This window comes from Hyperolius riggenbachi, chromosome 7 (genome assembly GCF_040937935.1).
Source record: "Hyperolius riggenbachi isolate aHypRig1 chromosome 7, aHypRig1.pri, whole genome shotgun sequence".
NCBI classification, from domain to species: Eukaryota; Metazoa; Chordata; class Amphibia; order Anura; family Hyperoliidae; genus Hyperolius; species Hyperolius riggenbachi.
In genome coordinates, this window is record NC_090652.1 from 153,574,451 (window position 1) to 153,601,021 (window position 26,571).

Genomic DNA, 26,571 nt, shown 5'->3' on the forward strand with positions numbered 1-26,571 from the left:
GGGTGTTAAAATGTACCCAGCAGCCTTCTTCTTTAACCCGTCCCATGCTGCGTTCCAAGCCGTGTCACGTGGCTACTACGCTTCCTCCTTCAACACGGAAGGAGGAGGTTTTTGTTTAACACCTCACCCCACCACACACACACACACACACACACACACACACACACACACACACACACACACACACACACACACACACACACACACACACACACACACACACACACACACACACACACACACACGCTCAGGTCATTAAAGTTTGAAAATTTTATCTGGAGCTCATCCCTGGATGGGACTTTCTGTACAATCGGTCCTATATAAGAGTTTGTGGATGTGGGTGGCTGTACACCTGAGGAAGTGCCAGTGCACACGTAACATGTAGTGTGTTCAGTTGCTCAATAAAGCTAAACAAAAGTTTGCCTTTTTAAAACAGAAGGTATTTGCGCTAATTCAGGTTGGAGTGAGCATATAAGGTCTCCCACGATGCATCACTGCTGAATATGCAAATCATCCTTTATGTCCCTATAACCTACCCACATCTCCAAAACTGCTGGAACGCAATGAAGTGTCAGCTTGTTAACCACTTGAGGATCACAGTGTTAAACCCCCCTAAAGATCAGGCAATTTTTCACTGAATGGGCCATTGCAGCTTTAAGGGCTCACTGCAGGGCCGCACAACTTAGCACAAGTGATTCCCCCCCTTTCTCCCCACCAACAGAGCTTTCTGTCAGTCAGAAGTCAGATCGCCCCCAGCATGTTTGTTTATTATAAATATTTGTTTTATTTATTTCCTATTAAATGTGTGGTTTTTTTTTTTTGGTTGTTTTTTTTAATTTCCTCTCCCTCCCTCAGCCTATCTGCGTGATCGGCTGTTATAGGCTTCGGCCTATCACCGCGGATCGCTTTTCTGCCTCTGGAGGGGACAGCCAAGTGACACGGCTGACCCCTGCAGTGTGCTGCCTTAGATCTCAGCGCTGTACTGACTTATTAGACAGCGTTTTCGCCGTGTAACAGTCTGCTAGCGGCGATTGTCTCATGCGGAGATGCGTGCGCGCACACGATCTCCTGCAAATCCCCGCCCCAGGACTAGATGCCAATTGATGTTAGGCGGTCCTGGGGCTGCCGCCGTGCTCACGCCCATTAGCGTGAGGCGGTCGTTTGGAAGTTAATCGTACAGAGCCACAATAATCCAACAGACAAACTGTTTCGGATTAGTTGATCCTCCAGTGCATGGCATGGGTTAATGTGGCTCTATGGAGTCGGACTTGAAACACCCAGAGTTACAGAAACCCAGCAAGCTCTGGGTTTTCTGCAACTCAAAACTACAAAACACAAAGTTTAAAGGCGGTGGAGTGCCTTCTACTATATCCTTAGAGATTTAGGCCCTGTTCAGACTGTCAGCTTTGCAGAACGTGTATAAATTCAAAGACACGCAAGTTGAAAACGCATGCGTTTTTTTCTTGCGTTCGAATGCGTATTCTATTGCGTTCTGCACACACACGTGACCCGGGGAAAAAAAAATTATGGGAACCGCAGAGGGAAACTTACGCTAAAACGCAATAGTACACGTTTTTGATACGCGTCCATAGACTTTCATTGCGTCAGTTTCTGTGCGTGACGCACAGAACTGCGTGCAGCAATGCATATGAGAAACGTATGCGTCTCATACGCATACATCTGAACGAGGCCATTCGAAAACATTAGTAGCTCTTTCTATGCGTAAAATCTTACTGTATGCGTTCTGTAAAAACGGCTAGGAACGCACAGTCTGAACAGGGCCTAACTCTTTATGGCTGTAAAAGAAACACTACAGGCAGTCTCCTGCTTACACACAGGTTACATTCCAGAAGTTTGTAAGTTGAATTTGTTTGTAAATTGCGTCCTGTGTTAAACATGGTGAAACTTTGATCAATCATTTACTTTTAGACGATTCTGAATTTGGACATACAGTATAAACTATGTATTTTCTCTTTATATTGGTTTTAAATAGGTAGAAAAAAAACAACGTTTTGTAAGAAATAATACCTTTTAATGGCTAACTAATAGAGTTAAATGATGCAAGCTTTCTGGGATTTATTGGTTTTAAACTAATTATAACAGTTTATACAATACTGTAACATGCAACAAAAAAAGTAATTGGTGTATATTTTGTATGTATGAAAAAATTACAGCTGGTGTTTGCAAGTAGAAGACTGCTTGTATACCTCTGCAGATTCTCAACAGTTCCTCCTCCTCCTCCCCCCCCCCCCCTGCTTGGTGCCCAAGCCAGACTGCTCTTCTTGCAATAAAACATATTGAAAATATTTGCCATGAAAAATACAAAACTTGGTAAATTTGCATTAACTAGCAAGCCATATTGGGGTTGATTCATCAAATGCTGGTAATACTGTGGTGCGTACGGCACACGGCAATATTACCTTCACTACCACCTGCAGCAAAGCGCGTTATACCATTAGCGCGACTTGCGGTAGTAGAGTAGCACAGCCATTGATAAGGTAATGCGTGTTACCGTTAGTAACGCACATTACCGTAGCAACTGTCATGCTACTCTAGTACCACGAGTTGCTCTAATGGCATAACTCGCCGTCCTGCAGGCAAGTATGAGGCGTTTTAGAAAAGAAAGCAGAAGATCTGACTCTAAAACCAGAAATGTTGGTTATACAAATACAATGGGATAAAAACAGACAGAGGTTTTATGTGCGTCACTCTATACCTTTCAAGGTAAAAAAGGACAACACAGTGTGAACAATACACACTATCAGCATTTATCAAGCTCATACCAAAAAAAAACAAACAAAAAAAAAAAAAAACAATAGCAGTCTTCTAGAGGACCAATATAAAATGTAGGCTGTTATTCCTTTACAACGTAGGCCTCTTGCACACTGCAAGTGATTCCGATTCAGATTCCGCTTTTTAATCAGTTTTTACATCTGATTCAGATTCCGATTTGCAGTGTGCAGGGCGCAAACTGCAAGTCGGAATCGGATGTAAAAACTGATTAAAAAGCGGAATCTGAATCGGAATCACTTGCAGTGTGCAAGAGGCCTAAAGGTGCTATTGTAACAAACTTCAAGATGTATTGTGCTACTTACAGTTTTGGCCTTACTAAGATGTGACATTCGGATGTATCCCTGGTCATTGTGCTGGAGGTATATAAAATATATGGGGAAGCAGAGCCAGAGGTAGATGCATGGAATCCATATTAGGACTGTATTCTGGAAGCACTTGGTGAAATCTGGGTTTTCTGTGTACCAGGTAAGATTGACATCCTGCAAGATAGAAAAAAAAAGTTAAAAAACAAAACAGTAGTATATGTCCATTTCAGAGCTCGATAATTTATTGCTGGGTGCATTCAAAAATAGCATAAACAGACTACTGCCAAAGGGTCACGTGGAACAGTAGAGCCCTCTGCACCCAGTGCACGAGTGGGGTCCTCATAATTCCTGCTGTCCTAATAGTGCTATCCCCCCCTCTTATCTCTCCAAGTTTTACATAGTAAAGTAGGGTTTCGGCTTTATATTGTTTTTGTTACCCATTATTCAGTGCTCATATTTTCTGAAACAATTTACAGAGTAAAATAAATAATCCAAGTCATCAACTGTTCTTTAACAGAGCTCATAATCTAATGTACATACCAAATTAGTCATGCTTTTACACCTATCATAATGTGGGGCTAATTTTGGAAAGTAGTGGGGGAATTCATCTACCAGTGTGTTATTATGGGATGTGGTAGGAAATCAGTGGGTCTGGAAGAAAGAAATCTTACTTCAGTAGTAGGAAGACTCCGAATAACGCAAAGGTGCTTGAGGTTAAAGTGACATAGCCAGTCCTGACAGGTGATCACTTTGCCTCCCCTCCAAACTTGGGCACTAGTAATTTTTTTTTTCAAACTACTCGTGGAGTGTACCCAGCTTGGCAGCTGCGGCCTGATTGGTGGCTGCCGAGCCTGGGGGCAGGCCATAGCCACACAGGCAGGGGTTTCCAAAAACCTTTGGCAGTCTTCGGAAACATGGCTTCCGCTGTATTGCCATGGGAGGGGCAGAGAGTTACCAGTGCCCTGAAACCGCCAGGGCATGTACGTATTTATTCCAGCAATTACTCTGAAATCAGTCTATTAAGACAGAGCCTGCAATTGACAGGCTCTGTAATTTTCACCTCAAGTACTCTTAAAGGACAAAAGCCTTTTTTTTTTAAATTTGTGTTCATTGAGTGCCTCACAGTGCTCACACTGACTGTGGTACAGAGCTCAGCTGTTAGACACCTGAGTTTAGTAGCAGCGGTGACCCACTATTGTGTCTTGTGCAAAGGAGCGGGTGTAGTTAAAACTACGCTGCATTGGGCGTAAGCAGCCACAAGCGTGGTGGAGTTTTAACTACAGAAGATCAAGAAACGGTTAAAGCCAGAGTCCAGGTTTGTGTTTTTTGTATTTATTAATGCATATTGTGTAGAACAGATCACCATTTGTAAGGCACAAAGTTTATGGCATCTTCAGAAAAACCCTTTTTAATTTTTACTTTTATTTTATTTTTATTATGGTGGCTGGTATTGCAAGGGAAACTTCCTGTGCGGCTATAATACACTGCTTTGCTGGACTATACAGATGTCTGTGCTGTGTCCAAACTACTCCCGTTATTCCAGCATCCACATGACAGTCAAGGAGGAGCTGGGGAGGGGCACCGGCCAGACTTTCCTTCTGAGCACACAGCTGACCTGGCTAGTCTCGCTGTGTGCCACAGGAGGGAGGTCAGGTAAACAGTTCTGTGCAAAAGAAAGAAATTCACAATCTTCTGGCATACAGTTTGTACATAACTCTGGGTTATTTTACAAAAGGGAATTTCGCAGAGGCAGCTGCAACAAATACGCAAACTGAGAAATGGCACAATCCTCTACACAACCCAATTTTAAAATACATATAAATATCATATTTGCAGACATGCACTTTTATTTAACACAAGACCGTATTGTTGTATATGCACTAATCTTGTACGATGGAGTTATTGCAATACACTAATGCTTCAGAAAACACAGACTATTTAAAACCTCTATAGCACTAGCCTCAAGCAGACAAAACAACTGACCAAAGAGCTGCTAAGAACGTTTGTCTGCTCAGATAGTTTTACCAGCAGGAATAATTTCAGCTTTCTTGGAAGGTATAAATCTGGAGGAGGAGCTGGCTGGAAGCCAAGTTTCTACTGAGCTGCTCAATGCTGGCATTTAGCATTATTTACATAGAAGAGCAGTGAAGTCTAGTAGACCTTTCCAGCCTGCACTAGGCTTTTCCCTTGACACAGCATGACTAAGCAAAAAACACACAGCAGATCCCCTATCCATGTGTGAGCTCTGAAAATAAATGAAACTTCTTATGAAAACATTTCAGTAGTAACCGGCATGTGGTCACACTATGCACCAGTCACAGCAGGCAGCAGATATAGCTACTGCACAAGCACCACAGCATTACATAAACAAGGGCTGCTTGCATGCATTCCTATCAAATGTACAGGGCATAGAAGGTCAACTGATTTGGAAGAAGGAAATTTGGGCGCCTATTAGCAGAAATTCTGGCACCCCAAAGATGCCAATAAAGATAATTTACAGTGTGAAGTTTGGGTGCCGAAGGTACTGGGGCCGCTCGATTTGACATCTTCGGCTACAAATATAGCAGGTGCCGTGATTTTGATCATTATCGTTTTTGCATTTTTGGCGGAAAGGGGACGGTGGTAAAGTTAGGCGGGGTGGTTAAGATTAGGCGGGGGCATTGAATTATTTGCTTGAACAAATCTAAAACCCATATGCATTTCTAACTTCCTTCTTGGCACAGACAACAGGAATGGGCAGTAAAACTGGACGCAAATACTCGTCCCGAAGAGTGTAACACAGAGGCGTAGCAATAGCCATAGCAGCCATGGGATCCTGGAGCAGAGAGGGGCAAGGTATTCACCATTAACCTTCTTGTGTCCTTCCACCCTATGACTTGGTCTCAATGCCCATGGACTATATGCAATGTACATTGCATGAGAATGTAAACTGCCCAGTTAATTCATATCTGATGGCGCAATGAAAGTTTTGCTATGCTATAAATCTCTAGCTACGCCACTGGTGTAACGGCTTCTATCTGGACTATAGTCGTACAGATAGAATGAAGTTATTAAAGTTCCTTTTTAAGTCTAGGTTTAGACTATGTTTGAGGGTCACAGTGCCATCACAGTGTCAGACAACATATTCACAATACACACTTGGGCATCCAGTCCACCGCAGTTGCCATCATCACTCGGGGTTCAGCACCACTTGGTTTTGTTCATTAACCACTGCTGGCATAGCCACTCTGCTCCACTGCATGGGACAGGCACCAGTATATATATTTAACCCCTAGCAGAAGCATCAGGCTCCCACTGGACTCCAAAAGTCCAATGGGAATTCACTACTCAGTAAACCAATGAGAATCCTCCCTGGTGCTAGGGAGGAATCCCATTGGCCTTCTGCTATTCAATGGGAGCTGGATGCATGTGCTAGGACGCCAATCTATATACTAGCACTACCGTGCAGCAGTGGAGAGGAGCAATGGTGTGAGCAGCTGAAGAGGACCCGAGATGACTGACGACACAGAAGACAGGTGAGTAGAGCAGGAACAGATGGGGAAAACAGCCTAGTGAGAATGGACCAGGGCTGGGGAGTCCGAGCAATCTTAAGTACCTGGAGTTTGAGGTTTCATAAACTGAAGTTGGATGATTTTTGTACTGACTCAACAGCCCTGGAATAGACACAGTCAGTTCACCTAGCCTAGCAGTGAGTCTGTGAGCATCCGCAAAATTGTGCCACTGGGAATGTGCGTTCCCGCCTCACATGCGTTTTTAAAAAACGTTCCCATTGACTTGCATAAAAATCGGGGCAAAATCAAAGTGATTGTAAAGCGATTTTTGCAAGATTTTTGAAAGAGTTTTAAAGGGGAAAAAAAAAAACCAACGCAACACTGACTGATCGAATTCACATACCAAAACCGCATGCAAATTCCCTATTAAATACATTGTATACGGATCGCATAGCGGTATGGGTATGCAAATTCTTATGGCTCTGCCGTGCAGATTTTTTCTGCACAGAAAAATGCTCAGAAATCCTGACAAGTGGAAACCGTCCCATCCACTTGTATTGTCTATGCGAACCTGCATGCAGAAAACGCATGCAGATTCGCACAAGTGGAAATGGGCCCTCAAGCCTGATGTGGTTAAAATTAGCACACAATTCAACAACCGCCACTCAACGATCTATTTGCAAAATTATATTTTATTTGTAGAAAAAGACGTGACCCTATCCCATCATAAAACATGAATCCCCTGAAAACAAGATGTGGGCATATTACCTAGGAGTACTCCTGGATACACGCATACCTGCATTCCTAACACATCCACACTCTAGATTGGTCGGCTGGCCTGAAATCTTCCTGTGTATGAGATCACTGCTTAAAGAGGAACTCCAGTGAAAATAATGTAATAAAAAAAGTGCTTCATTTTTTACCATAATTATGTATTAAAGAGACTCTGTAACAAAAATTGCATCCTGTTTTTTATCATCCTACAAGTTCCAAAAGCTATTCTAATGTGTTCTGGCTTACTGCAGCACGTTCTACTATCACCATCTCTGTAAGAAATCAACTTATCTCTCTCTTGTCAGACTTGTCAGCCTGTGTCTGGAAGGCTGCCAAGTTCTTCAGTGTTGTGGTTCTGTGATGCATCTCCCCCCTCCCGGCCCCTCTCTGCACACTGCCTGTGTATTATTTAGATTAGTGCAGCTTCTCTCTGCTCTATTATCTTTTACAAGCTGGATAAATCGTCCTCTGAGCTGGCTGGGCTTTCACATACTGAAGAATTACATACAGGCACAGCTGTCTGCACTCTGCAGGAAGAAACAGCCTGACACTTCAGTGGAAGATAGCTGCAGGGGGAAAGAAGCACACAAATGATCTCTTGAGATTAAAAAGGAAGGGTGTATACAGCCTGCTTGTGTATGGATGTATTTTCTATGTGTGGACATACTGTACATCAACCTACTTCCTGTTTTGGTGGCCATTTTGTTTGTTTATAAACAAACTTTTAAAAACTGTTTTTAACCACTTTTAATGCGGCGGGGAGCGGCGAAATTGGGACAGAGGGTAATAGGAGATGTCCCCTAACGCACTGGTATGTTTACTTTTGTGCGATTTTAACAATACAGATTCTCTTTAATGATTTAGTCAGTGTTTGCTCATTGTAAAATCTTTCCTCTCCCAGATTCACATTCTGACATGTATTACATGGTGACATTGTTACTGTGGGCATGTTATGTAGCTGTTTCTAGCTGTTCTGTCTGTTAGACAGCTCTAAACAGCCATTTCCTGTCTGTGAACATTGTTACATTGTGGCAGTTTGCCCAGAGTACCGCAGTATTCAGAGCCTCTAGTGGGAGTGGTTTCAGCACAAAATCAGTCACACAGCGCCCCCTGATGGCCTGTTTGTGAAAATCATTCTATTGCTCATGTAAAAGGGGGTATCAGCTACTGATTGGGATAAAGTTCAATTCTTGGTTGGAGTTTCTCTTTAACAAACTACTTGTCCAAGCACCATTGCAAAACCTCCTGGTTACAAATTATTGCACTTAAGTCTCATTATTCCTGATTTTCATCAGAAGTGCAAAAACCAATGTACAATGTCTTTGCAATGCTGATGCAGTAAGCTCTTTCTTGCGGTTTTGGGCTTAGCACAGTGTGCTCTGTGTCATAACAATTCACAGCACAGATTTAGACAGCCTCTTATGCCTCCGCTCTGATTGCATATCAATTTGAAGCTCTCACCATATGCTTGTGTTCATCACCGATGAGGCGTCCCCCGGGTTAAACAGGTATCTGTTTAAATCTGGCTTTCTCACCGCCGCCCGGTTCACCGCACCAATGCTGGCCATGCGTTCTGCTTCTACTCCAGGCCGTTCCTCCAGCCCATCATCTCCAAACCTTGCCCACATACGTTACGCCCACTTTCACGTGGTAAAATTAGCACTGGTTGAGGAAATTACTAGGGATTATCAATGGGATGCAAATAATTCGAGTTGATGCAAATGTTCACACCAATTTAAAAATAAAAAAAGGAGAGAGGGAGAGGGGGAGGGATGGAGAGAGAGAGAGAGAGAGAGAGAGAGAGAGAAAGAGAGAAAGAGAGAAAGAGAGAGAGAGAGAGAGAGAGAGAGAGAGAGAGAGAGAGCTCTAACAAGCCAGATAACTAGCGATTAAGGTGGTGGGTGCCCTGGGAATCCTGTTAGTCTAATAGCAATCAGTGTGTGACGGCTGCATTGGGAGGGATGAAGGGGCACGATTTGGTGTCTCAGCCTTGGGTGTTGGAGGAACTTGTTACTGTTCAGATGCTGCCTACTTCCTCAAGCAGAAGAGGGGGGGGGGGGGGGGGGAGGGGGCTGGGGAAGTATCCCTGGTATGAATAGTAGGTCTGGCATGGTTCTCTCTCATATTTCCTATCCCAAACAGATACAGTATTGGAGGTTTTCCTTCTTACTTGAATGAAAAATTTTATCCAAATACATGCATCTCTAAGATGCTGGAGATACTATTACTCCAGGATGCTTCAGTCAATTTACTAGATCCTGGCAGGGCTGTGGTGTCGGAGCAATTTTGGGTACCTGGAGTCGGATATTTCATAGGAGTCGGTGTCGGATGATTTTTGTATTGACTCCACAGCCCTGGATCCTGGGCTGTTAGTGTACAGATGCAATTTTAGCTCCATGCAGCATAGATTCAATATGCTACATCTACCTAAAATATGAAAAACTGGGAGCTGTGTGAAGGTGCTCATAGAAGGATTTATTAATACCGTATATAAACGCATATAAGCCGAGGTACCCACTTTTCCCTCAGAAACCAGGGAAAAAAAATTATTGACTTGCATATAAGCCGATGGTAGGAAGTGCAGCAGCTCTTAAATTGGAACAGACAGTATGCAGGACCCAGCACCATACCTCTAGTACCTCTCCATCATACTGGAATATATACACAATAAGTGACTTGTACATGTGAACCACAACATGTCTCACAATTCAGGTGTCCTTTAATGCCTGAGTAAACCTTTTTATTAGAGGATCCTGGAATGTACAAAAAGAAACCAATGTACACAGTTGCGCCTGCACAGTAAACCAAACAGCCCTGCCACCGCAGATAGCACAACAGTTCCTATTTACAGCAGCATAAGCAGATTAAGTGCACTTGAAGCAGCATGCGTCAGATTCACCACTATGGTCCATGGCTGAGCCGCTGCAGATACCAGTTGTGCAAACTGAAGCTTTGGGTCCACCAGCAGCTGCCGGACTCACCACGTGTAAGCACAGTAAAGTACCTTGTAGCGGTGCATAAACCTATAGTAGATCTGTGATGTGGGGTACCCAGCCGGGTGAAGCCACTCTGTACCGCAATCCCGATAATCTGGGCTGAGCTGCCGCTCACGCGTGCAGCCAGAGCACTTCCTGATGACGTTGCAGGTGGTTCCTGTGCGCGTTCCACACACTGATTGGAGGAGAGCGCCTTCTGTTTCATTGCCTCCTGTTGATTGGAGGAGTGCTCCTTCACTGGCACGATACTCCATGAAGAAAGGCTCTTCCATGCCGCAGGATGCTCTGGCATTTCTCTGTACAGCCATGCCAGAGGTGCTCTCCTTTGCCAGCCACAGGGAAGCACGTACATACAGGGCGGACATCCGATCCAATCCAATGCCCCATCACTCCACCACCACTTCTTCTCTGCTGTCCGGTCACTCGGAAGCATAGAAACAGGTAAGACCGTACACAGATGACTGGCGGCAGTAGGTGACTCGCATACAAGCCGAGGCCCCCACTTTTGGGCCACTTTTTTGGGGTCAAAAATTTGGCTTGTATGCGAGTATATACAGTAATTACCAAACCAGGTTGCAGCATTAAAGTGGGTCCGAGGTGAACTTTTACTCATTGCGTAATTGTGTTCCTTTCCTATTGTTTATAGGGCATTCCTCAAGTCAAATACTTTTTTCTTTTTGTCTTAACCCTCATGGCGGTATGAAAAATTCCGCCAGGAGGCAGCACGGCAGTTTTTTTTTAAAATCATGTAGCGAGCCCAGGGCTCACTACATGATAGCCGCTGCTCAGCGGCATCCGCCCGCTTCGACCGCCTTCGGCGATCTCAGATCAGGAAATCACGTTCAAAGAACGGGATTTCCTGGAGGGCTTCCCCCGTCTCTATGGCGACGGGGCGGGATGACGTCGTGACGTCATTGGGAGTCTCGATCCACCCCTCGGCGCTGCCTGGCACTGATTGGCCAGGCAGCGCACGGGGTCTGGGGGGGCCCGCACGCCGCAACGGATAGCGGCGATCGGGGGCGCGGGGCGGTGGCGATCAGTGTGCTGGCGCAGCGAGCAAAGTGCTAGCTGTGTCCAGCGAAAAAAAAAAGAAAGAAAATCGGCCGAGCAGGGCCGGAGCAAACCTCCTGCGCGGCTTTACTACGTTCGGGGTTACCGCCAGGAAGGTTAATACTCGAATTCCCTATAAACTAAATAAGCTACGCCCACAGGTTTTCAGAGAGCCTTGGCAGTAGCCAAGGGCTCATGGGAGCTCAGTCTGGGCATGAGGAGGGGGAGGTGCTAATAACCATTGATTTCAGAGGCAGAGGGGAGGTGGGAGGAGGAGGGGGGGGGGGGGATTTGGTTTTTTCACAGGCTGAGTGCTCAAGATACAGATAAGCCTGCCTATGTGTAAGGTTTACGAACAACATGGCTGCTGACATTGTATCACAGGAAGACAATCATATTCTATTAAAGCTGTTTGCAGCTAGATTTGCTGTGTAAACCATCTTAACTTTAGATAAGTAATATAGACAAGTTACTTGTTATAGTTAGTTTTTCATCTCGGTTCCGCTTTAAGAGTCAGTAGAGTAAGAACAGAGCCCTCTTGCAACAAATTAGAAACCGTAACCATTAAAACATTAGAAACACTACAACCCATCTGGCTCCTGACATAAGCAAACTACCCATATCTAGCATAAACAGCTTTGTGCTGCAGCTATCAGACAATGAATAAACTGAACCTTGTTCTAAGAATCTGCACACAGCCGTTTTATCATATCGTATGAGAAAGCGCATACTTTACATTCAAAGTCTTCCCAACAAAGCTATCACGCTTCACTTCTAAACCAAAGCCAGTCACAGCAACAAAAGGTGTACAGTAGTTTTGATAAACTGATTGATTAAGATTGAATATAAGCATTTGCAGTAAAGTCAAACAAGTGAGGGAGAGGAGATGACTCAACACCTGGAACTGGATTGATGAGGGATATGACTTCCCCCAAAGCAGGGGGGGGGGGGGGGGGAACAACAGTGAGGCAGCAGTGTGTGTGGACTAGGAGGGGTCAATAGCTGCAATACTTTATACAGTGGGGCCATTAGCCTCTCCTGGGCGTGTCTATGAATTGACCGCAGAGTAAGCCAATAAACCGCTTACCCTGCTCCTGCACAAGTCCTGGTGGCTTTAATTACTATTCCTCTCCAGGCCGCGGATCAGCTAAAAATAGCGCTAATAGATTTGGGCGCGGCTATATTTCTAATGTTATCGTTTTTGTAAATTTACACTCAATTTTGCATATGTTTGGGCGCAAGTGCCTAAAATCGATATTTTACGTAAATCGATAAAGTAAACTCGGTATAAGTTCCTAATTTTGTTGTGGAATCGGTAATATCTGTAATTTAAAGTTAATAATATATCAGACCGAATATCATAACGCTAAATAAAGAAAAACGTCGGTCATAACGATAACTTAAAAAGTCTTTTGGTGTAATTACGGTAAATGAACATGTTTAATGATGGAATGTAAACAAATTCTGTCCAAATACATATAATTTTGTAATTACGAAAATATATCATTCACTGTACAGATGTAATAACGATATTTGAAATTTCTATTTATGATAATATATGAAGTATTTACGATAATTTAGGGTTAGACACCAACAGGGGGGTGGTTAAGGTTTGGCACCACCAGGGGAGTTTTAGGGTTAGGCACCACCAGGGGGGTGGGTAGGGTTAGGCACCACCAGGGGGGTGGGTAGGGTTAGGCACCACCAGGGGGGTGGGTAGGGTTAGGCACCACCAGGGGGGTGGGTAGGGTTAGGCACCACCAGGGGGGTGGGTAGGGTTAGGCACCACCAGGGGGGTGGGTAGGGTTAGGCACCACCAGGGGGGTGGGTAGGGTTAGGCACCACCAGGGGGGGGTGGTTAGGGTTAGGCACCACCAGGGGGATGGTTAGTGTTAGGCACCACCAGGGGGATGGTTAGGGTTAGGCACCACCAGGGGAGTTTTAAGGTTAGGCACCACCATGGGGTGGTTAGGGTTAAGGACCACTAGGGGGTCTAGGGGTTAGAGATAGGTACAGGAAGGGTTATGTGAGGGATAGGTACAGGGAGGGTTCTGTGTCAGAGTAGGGTTAGGTACATTTAGGGTTAGCCACCACCATGGGGGGTTAGGGTTAGGCACCACCAGGGGGGTGGTTAGGGTTAGGCACCACCAAGGGAGGGTTCTGTGTGAGAGTAGGGTTGGGTTAAGCTGTGTTGAATTACATTACGATATTTAACGTTATTATATTTTCGTTTTCATCTCACACCTGTTTTATACCTGTAATAATAATAATAACCAGGTTTATCGATTTTACATTACAAATACCGCCAAATTATCGATATTTCTAAATTATATTTTTCTTTTCCCGATAAATCGCGCCTAAATTTGACCGCGACTTTTTTAAATGTACACCCAGGCCGCCATGGATAGTGGGGGGGGGGGAGGAGGTAAGGAAGATGTAAACTTGTTTCCAGCTGTTGCTGGGAGCCGAATTACTTTGTTTTTGTAGTGATTTGTGCTCAGGCTTTTGACGGTGCCCAAATCACCTCACTTATTCCTATTACAGCCTATGGTGGCACTAGCTGCGCACAAATCTCCTGGGCTGTTTTCACAGCGTTCGTCTCTTGGTCCCCAAGTGCAGCCATTCACTTTGTTAGAAAAGTGCTTATAGTGTGAATCCAGCCTAAGTCTTTCCGAGCGCTTGCTGATCACTTGTGAATGCGGAGCGCTCTCTGAGCACTTTTTAAACATCAATCCCATTTACTTTCATTAAAATCATGGTAAAAATCACATAACAATCACCTCGATCTCACAAATTGCATGTGATTTTTACCATGATTTTAATGAAAGTGAATGGAAGTGATTAAAAAAAAAAAACACTTGAGAGTGCTCAGCAATGACAAGCACTCAGAAAAGCACTTATAGTGTGGATCCAGCCTCACAGTATATTTGAGTCATTAAAAAATTCCAGCTTAAAAAGGGAAGGTCGGAGCTAAGAAAAAAATATATTACTTACCCAGGATTTCCTCCAGCCCCTGGCAGCCATCCTGTGCCCTCACCGCAGCTCCGGTGGTTCCTGGTCCCTTCCGGTGCAGATGCCGACCTCGCCAGATCAGCATCTACTGCGCGAGAGCCCCTCTAGGTCGCACTGACGTTGTCTGGAGTGTACTGCGCAGGCGAAGTAGTTCTGCATCTGCGCGACCGAGGGAAGCTGTCGCGCAGGCGCATTAGATGCTAGTTGGCATCTGCTACGGAGGGGACCCCAGGTGAATGGCTAGATGTGGAACTGCGGCAAGGGATATATAGGCTGCTAGGGGCTGGAGGAAGACCAGGGTAAGAATCTTTAATTTTTTTTTTTTTTTAACTCAGCTTGGATGTATCCTTTAAGGACCGTGAAATATTGGTGTTGACTGCTACAGGAGGTCGACCTATATCCGATGATACAGTAAATATTGCAGGCTTCCCTGACTCCTGGAAAACCAATGTGTTAGTTGGCTTCACCGAGCAAAGCCATAAGTTCACTATAGAAAATAGTAGCTATAAGTATTGAAAGGCAGGCGTTGCAAAAAGCAACTTCTGAATAAAGTGTATCTGAGACAATAAAGTGAAACCATTTAACCCCGTAGCGGTAGCCAGTAGATAGGCCATTTTCACACTGATCGCACTATGTTGCGATCCTGTTTATACAGGAAATGCCATGCTCCAGCGTGTAGCCTAGAGATTTTGAAGCATTTGTTCATCTACAGTATGAGCTGGCTCATTATAGAAAGTGTAGGAAATTTGACAGAGGAAGCCATTGAAAAATTGGACAGGTCTTCAGCTGCCCCTCTTGCTCAATTATTCTTTATTAGCAGTGTTGTAGTAAATTTGTATGCATATTTTTGATAAATACAAAAGAATGCTGTGTAGAAGTTGCATTACAAATGAAAATCTAGTTTTACTATTTTCAGACGACAAGAGACTGGAAATGAATCCACACTGCAGCTGTTACAACTTTTGCCTACTTAATCATAACCGCACAGCGATTTCACTGCTTTAGACATAACCCCTCCTATAAGTAAAATAGGATTAGTGTGGATGTATAGCAACTGGACCAGAAACTGGGGTGTGTGTTTTTTTGGAACATGTTAAAGCCCTTTTACCCAGTTTAGGAGGAAGCTGTGTTACAGTTTCACATGCAAACTCTCACAAAGCACTGTATTGTACGGAATGCAATCGACAGACGTAAGTGATTCAGCAGTAAGTGACGTAAGTGATTCAGCAGTAAGTGACGTAAGTGATTCAGCAGTTCCTAACAACCTCTACTCAACATAACCTCAAAGGATGTGCGACAATGTACTTGGACATTTTACAACGACCCCCGATAGTGCAAATCACAATCAGACAGACAAGCCTGTATTATAAAATCAGATTTCTGGATTTTGAACTTGGACCACTAAAAAAACACTAATATTTAATTCAAAAATATTAACTGAAAGAAAAACCAAAAAACAAAACAAAAAAAAAACCAAAGCACTACATAGCTGGCAAATATTTGACCTGCCCATCAATCTTCATTTCAGAAGCTTTTAAAGGTTGCACACGTCAACACCATAAATTCAGAGATTTTTTTTCCCATGTCACCTTTGGCCTTACATTATGGCTTACAGGCCTTGCAAATTGTACATTTCCCCCCTACAATGAAACAGAAATTAGTATAGCTTGGTAAGATTTTATGGGCTATTGGCACATTGCACACGAGTGGTTCTGTATGTGAATCAGGCTTTTAGGGGCATAAAGAAAAAATGTGCATATTCAACAGCAATGCATCATAGGAGAGCTCTCTTGCTCACATAAAGCTATATGATTGCAAATACCTTCTGCCACCAATTAATTTCTCTGTTCTGAGGAATAAAGTTTTAAACAAACATTTCAGATATGTGCCAGGCAACAATACCACAATAGCATTTGGTACAGGTGTTTTTGCAGCATTACTAGAACATGTACCCATTTGTGAATAATAGTGTTTTCCAAGTACATACTTTTGTGTGCAATGACTTACGCCCCGGAGGCTAGGGCTGCACGGTTTTTCGGTTTAAAACCGAAACCGCGGTTCGTGGCAAGACGATCTGCTGATCGTCAGTATCCTCGGTTTTTCGGTTCACTGTCTGTAGCAGCTTTCATAGTGCCCGCACTGCCCGGCCCGCTGTCTGTAGTACCTTGTGTCTGGCCCCGCTGTGCGCGGATTGACCAGAAGCAGTGAATATGTATTAGTGTTAATGAGCGGGGGGCGGATGTACTCAAGCGAGCGGCCGGGCACATACAGCTTTACCAATCACTGGATAGAGATGGAATGACGGCAGCGGTAGGCGTAGCTGTACGCTCTGTACAGCTCCGCCTACCTCTGACATCATTCCATCGCTATCCAGTGATTGGTAAAGCTGTATGTGCCCGGCCGCTTGCTCGAGTGGATCCGCCCCCCGCTCATTAACACTAATACATATTCACTGCTTCTGGTCAATCCTTGCACAGCGGGGCCAGACACAAGGTACTACAGACAGCGGGCCGGGCAGTACGGGCACTATGAAAGCTGCTGCAGATAGTAGTGACGATCACCAGATGGTCTTAACATGAACCACCACCACCACCCCCCCCCCCTCCCCCCCCCGCTGCCCTAAAGTTCAAAAGCAGGTTTATAAAAATAAAAAAAAAATTGCAATATCTGAGGGAATAATCGCAATTTCGATTTTTTCCTAAAATCGTGCAGCCCTACCGGAGGCCCAGACTGCTCCCACTGCTCCCAGCCATGGGTGCGCAGCACATGCGGCAGGGCCACTACTGGATGACTTTCTGGGGCAATTTACGGAGGATCCAGGCGGCGACTGAGGACAACAAGGGAGCGATCAGGCCGGAGGGGGGATGGAGGAAGCCCCAGGTATGTATATATTTTTTCTTGGCCACCAATTCAGGTTTACTTTAAGCAATGCATTGTTCGTGACTTGCAGGAACAGTAGAAGTGCATAGACTGCACTGTCTGATGTTCCCAACCCACACGTAGCGATTCACCGCGGAATTGCAAAGCATGGTTGCATTCATTTTTGAACATTTGCATTGAGATTTCATTCATCACAAATGCATGGGATCACAAAAAACATGTTTACTGTTACAGAAGTTTTATTATATCAGGGTTTATGAAACCAGGTGTAGCTCCCTTAGACTTATAATGAAGACTGGCCGGGACCTGGAGAGGTAGCCTACTATAACCAAGTTTATTATACCAAGATTATACTGTATAATGGATAGTGTGTGACAAATGGGTCCGTCTGCATTCAGGGGGATCCGTATCCGGATTTGCAGGATTTTCACAGACGCTGATCACTCCAGCATAGGTAGTGAAAATCAATGAGAAAACAGATTCACCTCTACACAGGCAGCTTTGCACACAGAAAAGGATCCATTTTCTGTGTCCTAGCCTTTTGTGAGGAGGGAGCCACCATGCTGGAGGGGGTAGCAGCCAGGACTGGGGGGGTCCCCTATCCCTCACCTGGGTCCCCTGTCCCCGCTCCCCCTCCAGCTATTTGCGCATAAGTTGTTAAATGTAGTCAGCGAGCGGGGAAGTCTACCTTCCTTATTTCCTCCACTCGCCGCGTCACTTCCTACAATGCCACCCTCCGAAGTATAGAGGGCGGAATTGCAGGAAGTCAAGCAGCGAGCGGTGGAACGCAAAGAAGGAAGGTAGGCTTCTTTGCTCGCTTACTACATTACATTTTGACAACTTTTGCACAAATAACTGGAGGGGCATCGGGACAGGGGACCCAGATGAGGGGGGGGACCCCGCCGACCCTCCCCATCCTGGCTGCTTTCCTCTCCAGTTCGGCAGCCCCCCCATATAGCCAGGGCTGGGTATAAATTTCCACAGACTGGAAACGTATGCTGCAAATACATTAAAATCAGGAAAACCGGAGGGGGAATTTTTTTTTTGCCATATCTGATCCGTTTGAACTGACAAGTGTGGACATAGCAGATTTCTACCCTTGCAATTACTGCTAAGAGATGGCAAAGATGGCCTGAGAGATACTGTGCTTCTGTCTGTGTCACTGGGCCAGCCTCTCACAGACCGCAGACATAAAAAGAAGTAGTGAAATGCCAATTACAGTATGAAGCCATCCAGAGCTGCCATAGAACTTAGCCATTGCTGCACTGGGTGAAATTGAGGAGAAAGTCATACATGCTCATTCTGGGCCAGTGACTTTTTAGAGGCAGAGCTTCAATACAGAAGTCAAGCAACTGGCATTGTTTATTAGAAAATGAAGATGACAGAATTCTCTCCTGCCTCCTTAGGTACCCTTTAACTCTTTAGTATTTTTGTCTTCTAGCTAGGATTCCAATTGACCACAACCTGCATGAAGTTTGATTGGGTTTCCTCACAGTACAAACTGTATTAGTACATAAACCTACTTTCAAAGAAAAATAATTGATCAAGTAATTAAGTCCATCTGAGTGGACAGGAAGGGATAATAACATTTTCTGGCTAAAGAAAAGGGTTAGCATTTTATAAGCGAGTAACTCACCGCAGTAAAGATCACTGCTAGTCAGTGACCATCCTGTGACAGTCTATTTTAGCCTGTCACCAAATAAGTCTGTCCTCATCTGAACCTCCCAGCCAGCTGCCTAGGATGGTTTAATGGGCAAGGCACCATAATCCGTTCCATGTAATGCAAGATAGAGATTTTAAAAGCAATAATAAGATTAAGCAAGGTATTTAAAGACATAATGCATTTAAGTCAAGACAGTGTTGTGGACATACAGGTCTACAGAAGAGGTTGATCATCCTTGTTTGGAACCCAAAACACCAGCTTTCAGCTAAACAAGAAAACATAGTATGGAACAATTTTTTTTTTAATTAAATACCAATTTTGGGAGAACAAATAACACAAAGCATCTTGAAGCCATTGGATTTGGGTGTACATGGCACATTACCATGGACAATGAATAAATGGTGATCTGAATCATTGTCATGATATACGCCTACATACCCCCAAACCTAACGCCAATAGCCTAAACCCCTTTCGACTTTTATTGTGAATCAGCCTTAGGCTAGGTTCACAGTGGTCAGTTGCATAACGCACACATAAGGAGTGTGAACTACAATGTAGACTGGACATAGACTTGAATACAAGGCCTGCATGTAGGGAGTTAGAATAACATGATTAGTTACCATACAGTACAGTAAACAGCCCCATAGAATTGTATGGGCAGTGATTTGACAAGCAGAATTATCTTGCAAAGCATCTGAGCATTGAAGTAGCCCTTGGCAATTAACTAAGTACTAGCTACTATTTGGGGTCCTTTCACACTGTGTCCTTTGCGTCCCGTCACAACGTACAATATCACCACATTTGTAATGGAGCTTTCACATGGAGTTTGGTGGGTTCCAACGGAATAACGCACAGCATGTTGTGCATTTACTGGGCAACATGCGCGTTTACAGTGAGGCATACTTTCATTGTGCTGTATGCTTCACTGTAAAGTCACACGGCTAACATGCAATACACCTTTTCAGCACTGTTGCAATCTTACAGTAACGCAACTTGCACAGTGCAAAACATCCTTAACCTCTCATTGAGTATAACCACCACTAATCTTTTCCCTCACCCACATAGCCCTAGCCTTAAACCGTTCCCTGACAGATATTATAATCACTAACCCTGACCATTCACCCAAACAAGTTAGAAATTGAAATAAACAAATGTTAAAATGAAGGTGTAGTCAAACTCACCTGGGCAAGATTAAAATAAAGAGAAGCATCACTTGCTAGTCCATGCTATCAGGTTCTAGAAAATAAAACAATGAAAAGTTCCACTGAGTCTCTAGTGCAGTGGATCCCAACCTGGGGGCGATTGCCCCCGGTGGGCGATTTGGGTTCTAAGGGGGGCGGTAAATTTGTGGGGGCGATCAGTATGAAAAGGCAGAAAAAATAAAGTGTCGCAGTGTCACTCGTTTTTAAGAAAATTATGGGTAAAAAAATATGATCTGTATAAAATATGCAAGTGTGCATGATAGAGTTGCGTAATTCCTCAGGGCTCGTTGGTCAAGCGCCGGTGTAATGTCAGATATTGCAGCCCAGAAGCAGCCTTCCTCACTGAGTATCGCGCATGCTCAGTGGGAAGTTAGATATTATTTACCTGAAATATCTCCGCTTCCGCACCATGTACACTCCCGAAATTTTCATGGGAGGGAGGGGACCCCCAGATCTAGCTCTGTGTCGAATTGCAGCCCCCGAGCCCCGCTAGTTCCTGAGATAGGTTTGCTGCAATCAGTCTCAGGAACCAGCGGGGCTCGGGGGCTGCAATTCGGCACAGAGCTAGATCTGGGGGTCCCCTCCCTCCCCTGAAAATTTCGGGAGTGTACGTGGTGCGGAAGCGGAGATATTTAGGACGTTTTACGTGGCTGCACAATTTAACGCAGGCTCCTACTGCGCATGCGGGGCTGCAATAGCTGACATTACACCGGTAAGGGAATTGGCGCAAAGTAGTTGAGTCACCAACTATTTTTAGGTCACAGCGCTACCCCCTCCACTGGCACCACCACCTGGTGTAAGGGTATACTGTACTAAGAGAAGAGGCGACAGGGGAAAGTCGTCTTCCCCTAAGGGGCGATACCTCATAAAACGTTGGGAACCACTGCTCTAGTGGGTCCAGTTTCTCTATTGCACAGCTCTCTCTGAGCACCAGTACAGTGGTCAGAACATTGTTCCATGGGAGTGGACAAGGCTAGAATAGCAAAAACCCTGAGCTCCCATCCAAATAGGCAACAGGCGAGGAATAAACTGAGCCTAGTTATTTGTATTTTTCAAACTAGGTTAAAATGGATCAGAGATTAAAAAAAAACTAACTATAACAAGTAATATCTCTCTCTCTCTCTCTCTCTCTCTCTCTCTCTCTATATATATATATATATATCTATATATCTATATATATATATCTTATCTAAAGTTTAGATAGTTTACACAGCAAATCTAGCTGCAAACAGCTTCAATAGAATATGATTATTTCTTCCTGTGATACAATGACAGCAGCCATGTTTGTAAACCTTACACAGAGGCAGGCTTATCTGTACCTTGAGCACTCAGCCTGTGAATAAAAAAACAAATCCCCCCCTCCTCCTCAGAAATCTCTGGCTAGTAATACCTCCCCCTCCTCCTTCCCAGACTGAGCTCCCATGAGCCCTTGCTACTGTCTGAAACTGCCAAGGCTCTCTGGAGAAGCTGTGGGCAAGGCTTGTTTAGTTTATAGGGAATTAGAGTATTAAAACAAAAACAAAGTATTTGGCTTGAGGAATGCCCTATAAACAATATGAAAGGAACACAATTATGCAATGAGTAAAAGTTCATCTCGGATCCACTTTAAGGAATTGTAAAGGTGCGTACACACGCAGTATTGTAACAAACGACGGATCCGTCAGACCCTCCCGCAGCGCGGTCGTTCTGCTGACAGTAGTACGTGAGTACAGGCTGTCGGCAAACTGACTGTTTGTGACTCAATGTCATCAGTTCTAACTTGAAGCTCTAATTAACTCTCCTGGATTTTTCATTTTTAGTAAAGGTGAATAGAATACTATTACACAATTTGCATTTTTGATGTAGCTGTTCCAGAGAAATCTCCCTTGGAAGCATCAGTCACATGACCCAGAGCTCTGTGCATAAAAGCGGACAACAGGATGGAAGTTTCTTCCACTGCACAGACCGGTTCAATGAAACTGCCTACCTCCAGCCTCTACTCCCTCCAACTTGTGGAGCACAAGAAGGATGAAGGCTTTGTGCTCAGAGGAAGTCATAAGTTGCTGCCCATAATTATTCATAACCCTGGCAAATTTTGACTTAAAGTTACTTCTTTACAACCAGCAAGTATTTTGACGGGAAATGACATAGGTGTCTCCCTAAAGATAACACTATGTACAAGAGGCATTATTGGGGGGGACATTACTCAGCTTTTATCTACATTTGAACAAAAAGTGTAGTCATCTAAAATTATTCATTCCCTTCACAAACGGTCACAGTCTGTGGGAAAATCCACAGTTCTATAACATTCCAAATAGTCCAAGCTGTTCTAAAGCATCCCAATTACCCTGATTAATTGGGAACAGCGTTTTAATCAACTCAACAGGTGAAAAACAGCAGCTCTCTGCAGTAGGTTTGTGGACAGTCATGGCTAAGACAAAGGAGCTCAGTGAGGACCTGCAATTGCGAATTGTGGCTGCTCACAAGTCAGGAAAGGGCTACAAGGCCATTTCTAAATGTTTTCAAGTTCCAGTGGCTACAGTGCAAAATATTATTAAAAAGTACAAGGTGTTCCGCACTGTGGAAAATCTCAGAGGACGTGGTCAGAAGCCAAACGTGACACTTGTGCTGGCCAGGAATATAGTGAGATAGGTGAAAAAGAATTTAAGGTCACCACCAAGGCCATCCTGGTGAATCTGGGCTCTGCTGAGGTCTCAAGATAGACAATCCAACGGACACTGCAAACTGCTGGGTTCCACGGACGCAGACCAGGACACCACTTCTCCAGAGAAGGTACACAAAAGCTCACTCGGCCTGTGCAAATGCTCATCTGGACAAAGAAGAAGACTTCTGGTCTTCTGTGTTATGGTCAGATGAAACAAAATTTGAATAGTTTGGTCTCAATGTTGTTTCAACCATTGGACATAAAAAAAAAAAAGGAGAATCCTTTAAACCAAAGAACACCATCCCTACTGCTACCCTCCTGAGCATTACGCTGCTCAGGTGGTTTTGCTCGTTTCTGTCAAAAGCTAAATTAAATTGGATTTGCTCCAAAACTTCTAGCTAGCACACGTGTCTGGCACCCCCCGATCACAGCCGCTCCCCCGTTTATACATTAACCAGCCTGGATCCATCGATCGGCGCAGCCTCCCCGGACAGCTCTGCTCTTCACTATGGGGAGGATCGAACATGACATAATGCCCAGACTCGATCCTCCCGATCCTCCCCATAGAGAGACCGGAGCTGTGAAGGGAGGCTGCACCGATCGCTGGTGCCAGGGGTGGGGGTACCTTATTAACTGGCTGGATCGGGGGATCGCAGGCAATGTCGAACAAATGAACTAACTAGCCTAGTGCAAGCTAGACGTTTTGGAGCAATTAGATCAATTTAATTAAGCATGGGGGACTCCTGGGGCCAAGGAGCGGTATGCCCGACACAGTGTCGGGCATATCGCTAAGGAGGTTGAACATGGAGGTGGTAACATAATGCTTTAGGTGTGATTTTCAGGCAATGGACCAGGGAACCTAAATCACAGTAAACGGCACCATGAAAAAAGCAATAGATGAGGATTCTCAACGACAACATAAGGCAGTCTGCAGAGAAACGTGGCATTAGGCACCAGTGGACATTTCAGCATGACAATTACCCAAACACACACAGCAAAAGTGGTGAAGAAATGGTTAGCAGACAGCAACATTAATGTTTTGGAGCAGCCCAGACAGAGTCCTTACTTGAATCCAATTAAGAATCTGTGAGGGAACTAAAGATCAGGGTGATGGCAAGAAGACCCTCCAACCTGAAAGATTTTGAGCTCATTGCTAAAGATGAATGGTCAAAAAAAAAAAAAACATGCAAAACCGCGGGTCTGCATTTATAGGAAGAGTTTGCTGTAATAGCCAATAAAGGTTTTTCTATCGATTATTGCGAAGGGTATGAATAATTTTGGACTGGACACTCTATGCTCAAATGTAAATAAAAGCAGAGAATTTTTTTCCCACAATAATGCCTCGTGTACATCTTATATTTTCGGAGACACCTATGTCATTTCCCATCAAAAAGTTACTTGCTGGTTGAAAAAAATAAAAAGTCGTAACTAATTCATAATTTGCCAGGGGTATGAATAATTATGGGCTGCACTGTATAGGAGCCTCTTCACCATTCCACCCTCATGTGAGTAAAGGGGCCCATACACTCAACCGATTTTCTGGCCGACCGATCGATCCCGATCGATCGTTTGCAAATCAGTTGGCCAATCGACCGATCGATGGCCGATTTCGATCGATTTCCATCAAACTGGCAGGATGGAAAATTTAGGTCGATCTGATGAGATTGCTTATCAGTTTGCATTGGCCTTAATGGAAATCTGATGGCAAAAAAATGCCATCAGATCGAATTTCAATAGATTTCAAACTGAAATCTATTGGAATTCTAGCCTGGTAAAAAAATGTTCTAAAAACGCATCAGATAGATCATCAGATGCATTTCTTATCTATCTGCTGCCAATCTGACGAGTGTATGGGCACCTTAACAATGGGCCGATAGCGGTCTGTATTCTGTCAAGTTTCCTCTAATCTAATCAAGCTGCCTCTAGAAAAGGAAGTCCAGATTCCAAACCCAGCCGGCCAATACAAAAATAAAAATTTGCAATGTACAAGAAAAAAAAAAACAATATAAAACACACAGCACCCTACATTTGCATTGTGTGCATTATACCATTTAATGTCCACTGGGATAAGCAGCAGTTGCCATACAGTGGGGTAGATTTATCAAAACCAGCAGAAAAAAAATGGAGTCACAACAAGCACAAAAGTGGAACAGATCAAGGACTGGTCAATTCTAAGCAACTGCCAAATGTTTGCACTTGGTTTGCTCTGACTTCCCTAAGGACACCCTTTGCTCAAATGTAAATAAAAAGCTGAGAAATTTTTTTTCCACACTAATGCCTCGTGTACATCTTATTTTTTGGGAGACACCCATGTCATTTCCCATCAAAAAGTTACTTGCTGGTTGGGGAAAAAAAAAAAAAAAATTTCCATAATCTACCCCAGTACAACCAGCAAAGCTTGTGCTTTCTACACTGCTTTAAAAGGGAACCTGAAGTGAGAGTAATACAGAGGCTGCCATCTTCATTCCCTTATAAACAAAGTCAGTTGCCTGGCTGTCATGCTGAGCTTTCGGCTTTAGTAGCGTTTGAGTCCCACGCCTGCAACTAGCATGCAGCCAGTCAAAGCATCTGATCTGCATGCTCATTCTAGGCTAGTGACAAAGTTTTGGAGGCAAATAATCGGCACAGAAATTAGGCAACTAGCATGGTTTATTAAAGAATGAAGGTGGAGCCTCCATATTCCTTGCAATTTAGGTACCCTTGATGTTTGTGTGGCAGGCAGGTATGCCATCATGGTTGGTATGTTATCATGGTTTACCATCTGAAGAGAAGCTATACATATCTGCACACGATCACAATTGATTAGAGGGTATGCAAAGCCACAGAATGAGAAGCATGCAACTGAATAAAGAAGACAAAAAGGAAGAAGTTCTGACAAAAATGGCTGCACAACCAATATAAAGACAATAGAATGTATTTGCCATCAAAACACAACCGTAGCCAATGGATAAAAACTATTAAAATGCATAATGCATCAGTCTCCCCCCTCCCCCCCCCAGGCACAACTGACCAACAATGCAAGTGGGGAGAGGACAATGTCTCAAAACACCTCTCACCCAAATAGAACACCTAATGCCTCAACAGAATTAAACTCCGAACCATGTCAGGAGACTGACCTGGATCAGATAAAAGTAATTGTGAAAAAGGCAAAATTGTGCCATCAAAGAAGTGCTAGTGCTTATGCTGTGCTAAATATACTCATATTATAGATAATTCGTATAGGTGCATCGGGTTACCAGGTAATAGAGATGCATGAATGGTGGGCAATAAAAAGGTGAAAAAAATCTCAATACTATACCCAAGTAAGGAAACAATACAAATTCACTGCTAGCATAAATAGAGGTAAGGAGAGGCCAAAAGATGCCTGGTAATTAGGAAGAGTGATGCCAGGTGATTCACTTGCTGCAACGCAATGTAATGCGCTGGCAATTACGGAAGCAGGTTGGATCGCACCAGATTGTCCTGCACAGCAGTGCACATATTTGCCCCTTTAGGTCTCTGTGCTCAGGCATTATTCATGATATGGTGGAAAACAACAACAATCAGCCGAAGATAGCAAGGAGCAATGATCAATCAACTGTTTCAAGTAACATCCAAAAGACTTTAAGGGCTGGTTCAGACGGACGTTTTTGCGGCGTTAAACGCGGGCTTTCAAACGCGACTTTTTTTGGATCTACCGCCGTCTCATTCAAGTGAATGGGAGCGTTTATGGCTGGCTTTTGCAAGCTTTCATAAACGCCTGGCGGTTGATCCCGGCGTCG

At 44.1% G+C, this 26,571-nt stretch overlaps 1 protein-coding gene across 1 annotated transcript in view; it reads right to left on the bottom strand.

The window, feature by feature from the left end:
* Nucleotides 1-26,571, bottom strand: part of ABCC1 (ATP binding cassette subfamily C member 1 (ABCC1 blood group)) — a 303,768-nt gene that overhangs the window by 244,250 nt on the left and 32,947 nt on the right. The window contains 1 exon segment of the mRNA XM_068244766.1: nt 3,096-3,272. Coding sequence (XP_068100867.1) covers nt 3,096-3,272 — 177 coding nt within the window.